Genomic DNA, 14,309 nt, shown 5'->3' with positions numbered 1-14,309 from the left:
TGCCCCGACAGGAAGTTTATCCCTGCCCAATTATGGGCTGGTGGGAGGCACGCCCAGAAGCTTGGTTCTGATTGGTTGCCTCTCGTTTGTCCACTTCCGGGCGAGTGTTGCAGAGGGTGGACCTGAGACGCTCTTTAACTTCTGCCACTGTGCAGAAGGCTACGCGTGCCGAAGCTCCCACCCAGGTGACGTACGCCAGACTGGACTACTCCAAGTGTGCCTACAGGCTGAGTGGTGTCCCTAAAAAACTACCGGGGTCCCCCCAACTAGTGGTGAAGCCAACCAAGGTCATTCCCTGGGTACTGTGGGTTTAGCTGGTACTGTCCATCACATGCATAGAAACAGAAATGGAATCTTTGACTGTTTTATTGAGACAGCCAACAATCTAAGACAGTTTAGCATCCTAAAGACGTGTCTTTCATCTCATCGTTATCCAGTCGATTATATAGGTAAGTAAACAAAGGCAGTCAGTCATTTTAAAGTTTAGTCTTGCCTCTCTGGTCAATCTTGTCTCAGATTTATGGTGTTGATGCTTTTCTCTCATCATCTCCTCTCTGTAGGCAAGGTTTGCAAACACCAAACCCGAGTCCTGCATTCTTCTTGAGTCAGCTGTTTGGATGCTTCTATGCTTCACTGAAAGTACACTATTAACGTGTGTATGTAGATTCCTCTTAACAATGAAGTACAAATATGTTCCTATAATGTAGAATATGCAGTGCCCTGCCATTAGGACAAGTTTTCTCATTTGTTCTGCCCAGAGAAGGGCCAGAAGTCCTGGTAATATTTCTGGGATCTGTTGGCCAGATGGGAATTGGCCACCTAAGATTAAATACAAGAATAATTTGGGTCAGCAATAGTACCAGGGCAAGGGCAAAGCAGAGATTGGACAACGGTTCCAGCAGGGGTTCTGAGCCTACCTGAAACCTGTATGCTAGGTTCTCTGCCCCCAAGTGCTTCCCTATTGGTGCCTCAAGTCAGTTTTTTCTTGCACATGGAACTTTTCTCTGAAGTGGTAGTATCGCCTTATCTCTCCATTCTGTGTGTCTGTCACTTGCAAACTAGGTGGAGATGAATCTTGATGATGGAGAGGCAGACAGCATCCAGTGCTCAGGGAGACCTGTTAGTCTCAAACAGGAGACTGAGCATATACAAATGCACAGTCCGTCCTGGTTGTGTCTCTTCCCTTTTCAGCCTCTGCTTTCATCCCTGGAACTTTTCCTGGGGCTATAGTGGCTTCTAAAACTACAATGAAGCCAGTTGTGGTGGCACATGCCTTTGATCCCAGCACTCGGGAGGCAGAGGCACGTGGATCTGAGTTCAAGGCCAGCCTGGTCTACAGAGAGAGTTCCAGGTCAGCCAGGGCTATACAGAGAAACCATCTGAACAAAACAAAAACTGAACAAACAAGAAAACCCCAAACATCCCCTACCACAGAACGAAAACCTTGTAATAAATTTAAGTGTGCCCCTGGAACTGTGTGATCACTATCAAATCCGCTCTCCTTTTGCATGGGAGGTAAGATGGTGGGTGTGTTTTTGTTTTTGGGTTTTTTTTTTTTTTTTTTTTTTTTGTGACAACAGCCTGTAGCACCTTATCTCTGGTTAGAGCATCTGTGTTCTTCCTGCTGCCACTAACACAGATTTCACTGACTACCTTCAGGGTTTGCTTTGCTCTGGTCTGGCAATGATATACAACTGTTTCAGCCTCAATGCTCCGAACACAGGCAAGAATAAACTACCTTAATGGTATTCTGATCCACTGCTACGTTCCTCCCCCTCTCCCACTGCCAGGTAGTAAAGTGCTAACCAGAGGGTGTGCAGGTGCTGAGCACAGGTATGGCTCACCTTGGCTGGCACACAGATAACCTTGCTAGGCAGTAGTGAGCACCAGGGTCCAGCTTGAGGTGGGTAGTATGTCCCCTGGGATGCAGGAGTAGCCCAGCATCCTGTAGACCTGGGGACAGATGATAAAAGAGGAAGCCAGTCCCCCATCACCTAAGTCCCATTTCCATACACTTCACAAAGCGGGAGCTTCCAAAATTAAAATTTATTTCTTTCTAGGGAATGAATCCACGAGTGAGGGACAGAAGTACACAGCCCATCCAGCCCTGCAGCCCCTGCCCAGCTCAGTGTTTCACCTGATTTGGCAGTCAACACAAGGACAATCAATGTGGTCTTGGTCTTGCCAGGCTGTGCAGTATGTCAGGAGCCACAGCCTGTACACACAAATGGCTGGGTGCACACAAAACAACCATGGCCCTAGATCTGTGGCCCATAGTGGGTGCCTACTGTCCTCAGTGCAGCTTGGGCATCCCCCGCTAACACACTCAGGTCCAGGCCCTGCCAGCACCAAGGGCAGTCTTGCAGGCTCCTATCTGGGGCAGCCCCAAGACACTCTGAGCTGTAGTGGAGTATAGTAGAGGCTGGCCTGAACCCCCAAGCTCTGACATACACTGCCCACTCAGGGCACACAGACACAAATAAAAAGATGACTTCTTTGTCCTTACTGAATTTAAGGCTTGTATTTCCTGATATTTGCTTCAGTTTGTTTTCTCTTTGATGTCAAAATTACCTGAGTAAAAAACTTTTTGACATTAAAAAAAAAAACAAAAACAAAAACAAACAAACAAACAAAAAACAAACCACAGACTCTCTGCGGGCAGAGATGCAGCTGGCAATGCCACATGTGTGTCCAGGCCAGGCAAAAGCCCTACACCCAGGGAGGAGGTGCATGGACACCCAGCCCCAAAACTCGCCAGCCCCAAACCCACAGTAAGATGCACTCAGGGCCAGATGCTTCTGCCGGCCAGAGCACAAGGCACAGTGAGGTAGGTAGAGCAGCAGCTTGCCAGACCCACCTGGGGCTAAGAGTGGGGTGCTTCAGTGCCTCCCCTCAGCTTCTGGTCCTTTTGGAACTAGGCTGCTGGGTCCTGACACTGTGGATGGCCCTGATGCCCATAGGTGGCCCTACAGTGTGTGTCGGGGGGCTGGGAAGCCTGAGCTCAGAGAGTTAAATATTCTTTATTTGGGTGGGCTGGGCATGGGGAAGGCAGGGAAAGCCTGGCCTAGGCCCCCATAGGGGGTGGCTTGGATGCATCTGTACCCAGGGACATTCCCAGACAGGTGTTTCCAGCTCCTCAGGAGCACCAGACATGATGCAGAGGAGTAGAGCCCCCGGGTGTGGTCTCTTCGTAGCATGGTCCTCCTACCGACCTGCCCGGGCTTCGCTCACCCTCTGGAGGCAGAACTGCGCAGCAGGCAGTGACAGGACCAGGTTCATGGTTCGACGGCCCATCCAATACAGGCTATAGCCCAGCAGACCAAAGAAGGCAGCCTTCACAGCCACCCGGGACACTCTGCCTGAGATGGATGGTGGGGGTACTCTGTGGAAGAAAGAAGTATGGTAGGCCTAGCTGGAACGTGTACTCCCAAGGTCTTCCCATGGGTCACCACCATGTGTAGGTGCAGGCATTGGGGGTGACGTGGAGGAGGCACTCACGTCATGATCTCCTGGATGTTGAGGTCGGTACTCCAGTTCTTCTCAATGCCCGGCACGTGACCCATGCCAACGACGCCCACAACCACAGATGGGACACACTTCCTGGGTTCAGCTGTCAGAGGAGGGCAAAAGTAAGTGGCAGGCACTGAAACCAGTACTTTTGGGAGTTCCCACCCTGACCTGTCCATCACCATCAGAGGCACGGGGAAGCTCAAGGCGCCGTGCGGCCTGCCGCAGCATATAGGTCAGATAGACATCACGCTCGGAGACAATGGTTCGATGCAAGTCAGGAAACTCTCCAATCATCTCTGCCATCATCTGCTCCAACAGGTCCTTCTGCTTGCAGCGCTCCACATCGTCCTTGCTGAGGGCAGAGGAGTGTGGGGCGTGAACAGAGACTTGGGGCAGACTGTAGGGATGGAGACATGGGAAGGGACCACAGCCCTGTGTTCAGTTTACAGTGGGAGGATAAGGAGAAGCACATGAGGAGCCTGGGTCAGAACATCCAGCAGGTGTAGGTGTGGAGTGTGCCATGGACAGGCTGAGGAGGCTGTCCTACCTGATTGGGTCGGACAGGAAGCACAGGCCCCAGGCCAGCTTGACTTTCTGCCAGAAGGAGAGTGCAGCAATGGCCCTCTTAAAGGTGACTGGGATTGGTCGGTCACCCAGATGGAATTTGCAGAATGGTACCTTGCTGGCCTAAGGAAGAGGCTGGGTATTAGGACTTGTGATGCCATGGGTAGATAGTACCAGCCCCTACCAATGTGTCCACAAATCCCATCAGCCACGCCTAGCACCCACCTCCTTGAAGGCCTCCCTGAACTCGCCACCAGGGGCCATGCCCAGCTGCTCAGTGATGTGAGCAGACACCTTCAGCAGCAACATCTGCATGAGTCCAGACATGAGCCCATTCTGCAGGAAGAGGAACCATGTCAGCTACATTGCACAAGAGTGAGCAAGGCAAAGCAGCATGTGGACAGCAGGGTGCCCTTGAGCCAGGCCTCAACCATGCCTGTTCTCAGGCCCCTTCAGTGGCAAGGGACAGGGCATACTGGTAAATGAAGAGGGTCACAATAGCAGAATCATTCAAATGTGTTTTTTCAGAAACCCAGTTTTCCTTATAGGATGCCAGAGATGTTGGAAGGGGGCCACATGCTGAGGACCACCTGCCGGGGACCACCTGCCCAGGCAGCTGAGGCACCGGCTGATGCTGAGCAACAGACTGGAGACCAGCACCTAACAGGGAGCTTCAGTACTCCACATCCATCTGTGGAGAGCCACATAGATGCCTACCATCTACAGTGGCCACAGCACTGGCTGCCTCTGGTACGGCCAGGCTGGAATGACCCTGAGGTGTGGGTCAGTGTGCTAAAAACTCATCCGGCATGTCTGATACAGCTTAGGAAGAATCACCCCATAAGCTGCTGGGTGGACTGTCTACTCTGTACCTTCCCAGGAAGGTCTGGCTCTTGAATCATTCAAGTGCCCTTTGAGACCAGGTGATAATTTACCCAATAGAAATGTCCTTACCAAAAAAAAAAAAAAAAAAAAAAAAAAAAAGAAAAATGACCTTACTTACCTGACTTGGAGGGACAGACTACAAAGTCTAGGCTAACCATGAGATTTACGTGGGGCAGAGGTCTTGTTTCTTTTTTAATATTGTCTGTTTTTTAAAATGTAGCACTGGTTAGCTTGGAACTTGCTTAGAAGACCAGACTACCCTTGAACTCAAAGACCCAGCTGTCACTGCTTCCCAAGTGCTGAGATAAAAGGTGTGTATCACCACGCTGGAGCTGAGGTCAGCCGTGTCCACACAGTCAGCCCACAGTAAGAACTGACACCCGTGGATGTTATCACACACTGATGCTGGGAGGACTCAGTGCCACTGGAGACTCCTTGAGGGGATGAGGGGCAGCAGGTGCCAGCCTCTCCCCTTTGTTGACTCTTACCTTGCCCTCATGGACGGGCTCAGCAATGAGCACATGGCTTGGCCAGTTGTGTGGCTCTTTTCCAGTAAAGTATGGACCCTCTGTTTCGAGGAGGGTGTACATGGGGGTGGGGGACAGGGACAAGGGCAACACATGACTGGTGTTAAAAATCACACCTGATAGAATGGTGACTTCCTTTTACTGGGTATCCAGTAAATGGTTTATCGTGGCATCCCTCATCTGGGAGATTCCAGGGTGCAAGTGCTCAGTGTGTCTGGGAACACTCACGTGAGACTTTAACACTTGTTTCCTTCAAATGAGGAAGTGAGCTGCAGCTGAGGTAAACATGCCTCATGGCTTCTGAACACTAAGACCACAATGACATGTTACTACATGCGGCTTCTCCTAGCCCAGGAGGGCTGGGGCAATGTGGAAGACAGGAGTTATACAGCAATGTAGTGGTCCAGACAATGCTCACACCCACCACTTCAGCTTAGCAGAACAGAGGTTTCAGCTCTGCCATGATCCTGTCTGATAGCAGAACCTTATCCACCTCCTCTTTCAGCCTCTATCCTCTCCTGGGTGAGGGAGTGGGCTAGCAACCAGGGTACTATGGCACTGACCAGCAGGCCACCCCAGTGAGGAGCCTGTCATCAGCTCAAAGGAGACTCTGGGCTCTGGATCTTGGCCCCTCTACAGAGAAAGGCAGCAGCTCAGGTCCCCACAGCCCACTGCCCGTCATCTGCGCACCTGCTTGACAGCCTGCTGCAGCTTCTCCAGGCTGACTTCCTTGGCCTCTCTCAGCAGTGTTCGCTCATCCATCTTCAGCATGGACACACGGTACTGACAGAGTTCCACAACGACCACATCGGGCTGCACCTCCCGGATAGTCTGTAAAGCAAGCAGTACACTCCAACAGACCCCTCCTACTGCTCTCCATATGGCCGCTCCACACTGGGCAGGGAGCCCACATCAGGGGACAGCCAGTGCTAACAGCCTGTGTGGCTTCAGCGACAAATTCTAGAGAAAAGCAACTAAAGAAAGCTGTGCGATGCTTTACTTCCTAAAATGAAGAAAAAGCAGGAAGCTCCGAGTTGTGGAACAGGAAGCACCACTTATCATCCCTGGGGGACTCCAGAGCTAGAAATGCCTGCTGAACAGTTCTTGCCTGGTCGTCCTGGCCTGTGTCCCTGGAGTACAGACTGGCAGAAGCATAGCAGTAAAAGGGCACAGTGCTGGGGCTGGAGAGATGGCTAAGCAGTAAGGAGCACTGGCTGCTCTTCCAGAGGTCCTGAGTTCAATTCCCAGCAACCATGTGGTGGCTCACAACCATCTGTAATGAGATCCGTGCCCTCTTCTGGCTTGCAAGTATATATGCAGGCAGAACACTGTGTATATAATGAATAAATCTTCAAATAAAAAGGGGAGGGGGGCACAGTGCTTACCTTCACCACATCCCTCTTGCTATCATCACTAAAGTGAGCAGTGCCCACCACATACACCCTGCTCCCATCCTCGGCCACTAGCTGGGTCACAGTACGTGGAAGGTTGGGACGTTCACGCCGTCTTTTCAGTTTCATCTCCAGGAGCAAGTTGAAGGCATCCACATCAGCTGCAATGACAGCCAAAGCCAAGCCACAGTCTGAGGGGGCCTGACATCAGGGTCTGAGGGGGCTGACGCCAGGGTCTGAGGGGGCCTGACGTCAGGGTCTGAGGGGGCTGATGCCACGGTCTGAGGGGGTCCGACACCACAGTGTGAGAGGTCTGATGTCAGGGTCTGACGCCAGAGTGTGAGGAGGCCTGATGCCAGGGCACTGTGCCTGTACATTAGCGATAGGCCCTTTCCAGTGAGGTGAGAATTGAGTCCCAGTGGACTCAATCTTTGGCAGGCAGTGCATACCAAATAACCAGCCTACACAGATGACAGGACAAGCCACCTGATCACATCTGTGAACGGAGCACTATCTGAGCAGGAGCTTTCTCAGCACCTCAGCTAGACCCAAACTGTCTGGCAGTTTGCTGAGGATGGGGACCAGGGGGTGACTAGTGTGCCTGGAAGTGTCTCAGCCAGGCATATGGCCAGACTTGGGCTCACGCAGAGGCTCTGTGCAGATGTAAGCTGTACTGAGGGGTTCCTGCTGCCTTTACTCCTTCCCCACAGTTGGGCAGGCCATTGCCGGTCCCACCCCCTCCCTGGGGCCCAGCACTGTGGCTATACCAAGTCCCGAAGGGAAACATACAGATGTTCTGAGCGTCTCCAGAAAGCACCCTGGGCACTGCTTCTGAGGCCCCTGATGTTACCACGGGTTCCATGTCAGCCTGCAGAGGGAGAGTTCAGGTAAGTGTCCAAACACTTGGGCCTCACCCCACAGGTCAGGCACATTCCAGACCTGTTGTACCTCCTTAGCAAGCTCAAGAGGTGCCATTTGCCTCAGGACTTTCCCATGGAGGTACTTCTTGCTGGACTATAAAAAAAATCCTAGTTATTAAGTATGTACAGAGAAGCAGTTAAAGGGACCCAAGGGACCGACACTGGGACCCTCATCCTCCTGTGTGCAGTAGCAGATGTTACTGGGTTGGGACAAAGGTCATTTAGGAAGATGTTCCATCAGCCCATTTCCCTTACCTCTTGAGCTGGCTTCTCCTCTCCCTCCATGGCTGGACAGCAGCTTCCTGATTGCTGTAGGATGCCTGAGGAGACAGGTACAGTCTTTACCTGGGGTCACAGGACCAGGATCAGGGATTACTGTGAGTCTTGAATGACTTGTCTCAGGACAGTACCTCAACGTTCCTGTCCCAGTATCATTGGCTGCCTCCTGGTATGTATGTGCTATTTGAGGTCCAGGGTCCTTCTGGGACCTGCCTGACTGGTGAGAGCCCAGCAGTTCCTTGAGTAACATACAGATGACTGTGTGTACAAGAAGTCTCTGGCACACAGGGGCTTCGGCCCACAACAGGTGCAAACATAGTGAAGCTAACCTGCATCTCTCTGAGGGGGTTGTACCAACTCCCCTGGGGTTATTGTAGGGCATGGTACTGTGGCTGCTACCCCCATGGTAAGAAGCCACTTCAAGGAAGTTCTCCATTCTTTTTATAATGATGGCCACAACCATTTGGCTACCAGCCAGATGGAAGAAGGCTAAGCAAGACAACAGTTAGCATCATGAGGAGCCGAGGTAGTTTTTCTAGTTTAAAAGAAAAAGAAGCCTAACATGGAAGAAACTGTAGTAGAAACTTGACAAGGGGTGGTACCCTGTTAACCAGTCCATGGCACTGTAGATCTTTACTGTGTCACTGGGAGCCTTAGGGTTGGGGGCCAAGAGTACCAAATGGTACAGAGGGAAGAGTACCACACTGACCAAAGGGGGTACAGCAAGGTCAATAGACTTCATGTATCTGCCAATGATGAGACGCTGCCTACCCGGCAGCTACACACACACACACATCACACAGAATCATGTATGTGCGTCTGTATGTGTGTGTGCGCGTGCACACGTGTGTTTGGGTTCCTATGGAGGTCACAAAGGACAGATTACCCTGGAGCTGGAGTCACAGGTAGTCTCGAGGCATCTGATATAAGTGTTGGAGACTGAACTTAGGTCCTCTGCAAGGGCAGTACCATCATCTCTCCAGCTTCCCCAAACGATATGGTCTTAGCAAAAACGTGTCCAGGCATTTTGGTTCTATGCTAGTGGGTTTCATGAATTATAGAAACTATCTCCTCAAGCAAAATAAAATCATCAATCATAATGTACAAGTTACTTATAAATAATGTTTTATATATGTTGCTGTAACAAAGGTGTGTGTGTGTGTGTATGTATGTAATTATCACACAGCAGTCAGGACAAGAACACTCAGCAGATACAATGGTTCTGGCTGAAGAAAGCTCTTTAAAAATGTCAAGTCTGCTGGAAAAAATCTGACCCCTGGGCACAGTAATTTTTTAAAAAAATTGTATTACCAAACATGTATATTTAAGTGTCTGTGTGTAGTTTGTGCCCACAGGGGAGATATACCCTGAAGCCAGAGTTGCAGGTGGTTGTATGCCAGCAGAGATCAAACACCAGTTCTTCTAAAAACTCTGCACATGGGGAACGGTGGCACACGCCTTTGATCCTAGCACTCAGGAGGAAGAGGCAGGTGGATCTCTGAGTTTGAGGCCAGCCTGGTCTACAGGGAGTCTCAGGACACCCAGGGGTAGAGAAACTGTGTCCTGAAAATTTAAAAAAAAAAAAAAAAAAAAAAAAAAAAAAAAGGCAGGAGGTATAAAACCTCTAGGTTTTAAATGTTAAGGATGCATCTGTTTTGATGTGTACTGCGGGACATGTGTTCTGGAGAGAGCTGTGCCAGGATTGGGGTGTAGTAAGATAACAGTGGTACCCCACATGCCCTGAGGATGTTCTGGGTTTGCTTAACCTACCACTTCTGTCTGCACACTTCTTACAACTTCCAGGCTCCTGTCTTCTCTGGTCCTACTGTATAAATGTGACTTAAGGGTCTCTCTGGGTATAATTAAACCTCTAATGCTGTGTCCAATATGAAAATGGGGGCAAACCCTAAGCACTATGAGTCTTCTACAAGAGGAACTGTGGCTATAAGGTTCTAGGGTAGAGGGCAGCAGAGACCCTGAGATAGTCTCTGAAACCGTATGTTCCTGGCCTATGGCTGGCTGTTACAGAGGCAAGCAGAGCTCACCCTACTGCTCTGCCCTGGGGGGGGGGGGGAGGCTGGGGGGGGGGAGGCTCTCCAGTCTGGAACCTGTCCTAAAACACAGCCTAGACATTTTATATAAAGGTCAGCACATCTGGAACTCCCATGGCTGGCTCAGAGCCTATGCACAGCCAAGTCGACAGTAAACACCTTGGCATCTGTGCATGGAGCTTCACCTTTCACCTTTCATTAATAGAATTAACTGCTGCAAAGAAACAGGAACAAGGAAGTGTGTGGGGAGGACTCTGAAGAACCTGCTTTCCAGAACAGTGTAGGGATTGTCCCTTCCACTCCATGGAGCCCCATTCAGGGGCAGGAGGGTAACTCAAACAGCGACTAACAGTGGAAAAGGAGAGGATCATCCTTGGTCTGGCTAAGCACATGGAAGCAAACCAGTATTACTAACAGCAGCGCCAGGCAGCCAAAGCATGAGATGAAAACTTAAAACATCCTGTATAAGTGGGCGGGCCAACCAGAGGCTGCAGCATAGCCAGCAAATGGGAAAGAACCACGTCGGCTCTGCCTGCCCTGCCCTTTAAGAGGTGGAGCCGCAGCAGGTTTGCAGTTGGCTTGGTAGATCTACCTTCTAAAGCTTGTCCAGGGTGCCTCTGTGCTTTTGAGGGTATGGAGGCCACCAAAGCTAGAACACTGGCTACAGCTACCCTTGGAGACTCCCTGGCTGGTCCACAGCAGGACTGGTCTTACTTCTGGTTGTGTAGTAGGCAGGAGTCCACAAGCTGGTCAGGAAACAAGCCCTAAGCCCTTGGATCATCAGACACACTGTCAGACACAACACCCAGCTCTGGGATACAGCCTCTCATCTAGAGCAGGGCCAGCTGGGAGGGGAGGTCATGCAAGAAGGCTAACTGACAGCCTCTCCCCACCCCTCAAGCCAGAAATCTGTGATTCTGGGTACCTGGCACTATCAAATCTACAACTTTTCTGATCCTTTGGTATCCTGCCTGTCAGATGTAATTTCATTAGCTTACCAATACCTCCTTACCTTGATCATTATTGCTGGCTGAGCAACTGAGGGAGACCTCCACTCCCACACTCACCCAAGCATCTAGTCACTGTACCTCCACGACATTTGCCATGTATCCTTCTCAGACATATCCAAGCCATAGGAAGTGTCTTCCTACTATCCAACCTCCCCATGGAACAAATCTCTTCATAAATCCCCAGTCGTTAGCAGACAGTTTCCAGACCCTTTCCTGGCCAAGACCACACTGTAAACTTTCATGGCACTAAGACAGAGCTGGGATTTCTGTCAAAGAGGCCTCAACCAGCATTCCCCAATGAGCAGGACTGTAGGGATACTTTTCCAGGCCTGCTACCAACCAGGCATGATGCTTCCACAAGCTAAACAACATTACTTTTAGCATCTGCTAAATTTCTAGGGGAACTAGCCTTAGACCTCTGAAAATTCCCAGCCATCTGTGGTTTTAAGAGAGAAAGTGTTGGCTCAAAGAGCAGAAAAGGCCCATTCATGTCAGGGACCACAGGAGGTGGCATACTAGGTCAAAGTAACCAGAGAGGTTCGGCATTGGATCCAGAGCCATGTTTGTCAAGCTCCCCATCTGCCCAGCCCCACAGCTGTCTCTCTTCTGGGTCCTATTCATACTAAATGTGTCTTACCCAAATTCATATACTGAAAACATAAGGCTCAAAATAATTACATCAACATGCAGGGGTTTTAAGAGACGACTGAACTCAGGTGAGGCCATAAGGCAGGACCCATGATGGGATTGGTGTCCTTGTAAGAGACACTAAGCAGCTATGAGGACACAATGAGAAAGGGCGACAAGATAGGCAGAGCCTTCACCAACAACCCAAAAGACTAGCATTCGATCTAGGATTCCCAACCTCTAAAAGAAATAAACGTTTAAGTTTCTCAGTCTACAAAACCCTGTTACCATCCTGATCTGACACACCCATCATGCTTTTCAATCTCTTAAAAAAAAAAAAAAAACAAACCTGTTTCTCAGATAGCAGCTTGCTTCCTACCACTGGTCAAAAGCTGACCGCGACCAACTGGAAAAACTATACAAGCCTTCATTGCCTACTCAGAAAACCAAGAAAGAAATGACAGGGTGTGCAAAAGTCCTGGCCTCCTCTTCTCCGTTTCTGGAAGGCTGGACACTGCAGGACCCGGGAAAACCTGCTCCAGCAGGACATATTTTACCTAAGTGTGGCAGAGCTGAGGGCCGGAAGAGGAAACAAACCGGAGATGAAGAAGCCTAGCCAGCCCTCCCGGGACCTGGTTTCTGTCCACCTGGAGATGCCCTGTAGGAGCCTGCAGGCTCCTGGCTACCAGTCCACCCTGCCAGAGCCCCGCTGGCATCCTGCCCACAGTATCACGGCCACCGCAAGATGAGTCTTCCTAGGGAGGCAAGAGATGGAGGCCCAGAGACAGCTGCGTCTCACAGGACCAGCGGACCTACAGCCCCTCCGCTTGGGGAGCACGACAGCTTGGAGACTGTCCCACTTCTAAAGAAGCTCTTGACGTCCCAAAGCCAGCGGAGCGCTTCTGAGCGTCCGGGTTCTCTCTGGGACTCCCGAGTCCCAGAAAATCTACACCGTCCTGGGTCAGCCCGACCCGGTGGGATACGTGGCCCTGGACCTTCGCGGTCCCCACCTGCAACCCGCACCCTCCCGCACGCGCCGTCGAGGCGCGAGGAGCCCCCGCCCGCCAGCCCGCCCGGTCAGGCCACGGCGTACCGAGCGAGGCGGCGGCGCTCCTCAGCCGGCCTCCATGCGCGCGTCGCCGGGCTGACGGGGTGGGCCGGGGCGGGGCGGGGCGGCCGGACGGGCCGGACAGGCCGAGGGTGCGGGCCGCGCAGCATGCCGGGAAACACCTCCCAGGGCTGCGCGCACGAGGCCCCGCCCCCGCCGGGGTCTAGGCGCAGGGCCCCGCCTACCTGCCCGACGCCCCCAGGTCCTAGAGCGCAACCCACAGCCCGCTGCGGGGTGCTGGCCCCACAGCCGAGTCTGTGCGACGGGGCTGCGTTCTTTAAGCGTTCGCACGATGGCCTGGCGTCTAGGGAGCCGTCAACGCACTGGACTGGGACAGAAACTAGGGATCGTATGAGGCGCCCTTCTGGTTTCCTTGGAGAATCGCACGCCAAGTGGAGAGGCTCAAGGGCAGGACTAAGGAGCAAAAGCTGGCCCAGTCAGCCCCAAGCCATCAGGACCTCGCTACGTGTTCAGCTGCATGTGACTGAGAGCCCAGAGACTGCGGGGGTGGGGGGTGGGGGGAGATCTCAGGGTGGGCGGGTCCCCAGGGACAGCCTCGCAAGTGCCCTGTATCTTAACCCAGTCCTCAAACTCACCAGTCTCCTATGGCACCTTAAAGAGCAGGGCAGAGAGTGTGGCCAGTTGGCCCCCTCAGGCTGCAGAGGGCTGCAGATCCTCTTGCTCAAGGTTGGTGAGTGGATGAGAGGAGCCAGGTGAGCCCATGGTGGACATGTCTCCGTTTGTGTACCCCAAGATAGGCTACTGTGGGAGCTAGACAGTAACTACCCAAGGCAGGCCCTGGCACAGACCCTCCAAAGAGGAAGTAAGCTCTGCCTAGTTCCCAGCTGCCCCATCCAGCCCTTTCAGGTTCCAAAAGAAAAGGTTGCAACTTTGGGATCATGCCATTGTTCCTCTGAACGGCCCTCCTGGAACTTGGCCACTGTGAGGGAGATAATTCTTCGTGCACCAGGCAGGATTCCCTCCAGCAGTCTGTTACACAAGAGACCCGCATGGAGACTGCTGGCAGGTATTTGCTGCCAGCATCTTCTTAGAGCTCCCTGGTCCCCCAAAGAGCCTAGCCTCAAGGTGACCTCTGCCTTCCTCGCTCCTTTAGTGAAGCACATGTTTGTTCTGGAGGTCTCGGTTTCATCCCTGTTGTTCACTACTTTTATGTCTGTGTTCTGTGGCCACCTCTCCTCTTCTGGCCTCCTCAGCCACATTTATGCAGCTTAACGGTTTAGAGCTGAGACCGGTTTAGAGCTGAGACCGCCAGGCCCATTCTTTGTGTTCACAGAGCACAACGAGGCTCCTCTTAGTACCTGTGCTGTTTGGTTGAAAACCTCAGTGATAGGCTAGTGTCAGGAAGGGGCCTGGATTCTAGTTCTGGTTGGCAGGCCATGTTCTCCCCGAGCCTGTCCTTTTCCCGTGGGCAGACTG

At 51.9% G+C, this 14,309-nt stretch overlaps 1 protein-coding gene and 1 long non-coding RNA gene across 3 annotated transcripts; one reads left to right on the top strand and one right to left on the bottom strand.

The window, feature by feature from the left end:
• Positions 1–348: 348 nt before the first annotated feature.
• Positions 349–12,994, bottom strand: Trabd (TraB domain containing). 2 transcript variants are annotated; one of them, XM_076911861.1, is made up of 12 exons: positions 12,858–12,994; positions 8,053–8,117; positions 7,667–7,745; positions 6,872–7,038; positions 6,177–6,317; positions 4,300–4,410; positions 4,058–4,197; positions 3,690–3,862; positions 3,499–3,610; positions 3,232–3,382; positions 1,845–1,953; positions 349–819 (listed from the first exon to the last, which is right to left on the bottom strand). In XM_076911861.1, the coding sequence occupies exons 2-11, from the start codon at positions 8,080–8,082 to the stop codon at positions 1,870–1,872; spliced, it is 1,188 nt and encodes a 395-aa protein (XP_076767976.1). In that variant the 5' UTR covers positions 8,083–8,117; positions 12,858–12,994; the 3' UTR covers positions 349–819; positions 1,845–1,869. The 2 variants fall into 2 exon arrangements, with proteins under 2 accessions (XP_076767976.1, XP_034373019.1); XM_034517128.2 differs by lacking the exons at positions 349–819; positions 1,845–1,953 and having other exon boundaries at positions 2,032–3,382; positions 12,858–12,993.
• On the top strand, positions 570–5,064 carry LOC143434140 (uncharacterized). Its single transcript, XR_013103418.1, has 2 exons — positions 570–656; positions 1,660–5,064. It is a non-coding gene; the product is annotated as an uncharacterized LOC143434140 (long non-coding RNA).
• Positions 12,995–14,309: the final 1,315 nt, after the last annotated feature.

This window comes from Arvicanthis niloticus, chromosome 13 (genome assembly GCF_011762505.2).
Source record: "Arvicanthis niloticus isolate mArvNil1 chromosome 13, mArvNil1.pat.X, whole genome shotgun sequence".
NCBI lineage: Eukaryota > Metazoa > Chordata > Mammalia > Rodentia > Muridae > Arvicanthis > Arvicanthis niloticus.
The sequence above is the reverse complement of the archived record's forward strand: the minus strand, read 5'-3'. Positions and strand labels throughout refer to the sequence as shown.

Bases quoted from the DNA above. Each gene is read 5' to 3' on its own strand.
- Trabd (XM_076911861.1), bottom strand. From the start codon at position 8,082: ATGGAGGGAGAGGAGAAGCCAGCTCAAGAG. The intron at 4,411-6,176 runs GTGCGCAGATGA...CTCTTCCTGCAG, and splicing joins TGCAGCAGGCTGTCAAGCAG to AATGGGCTCATGTCTGGACT. The intron at 1,954-3,231 runs GTGAGCGAAGCC...ATCTGTCCCCAG, and splicing joins CGCAGTTCTGCCTCCAGAGG to GTCTACAGGATGCTGGGCTA.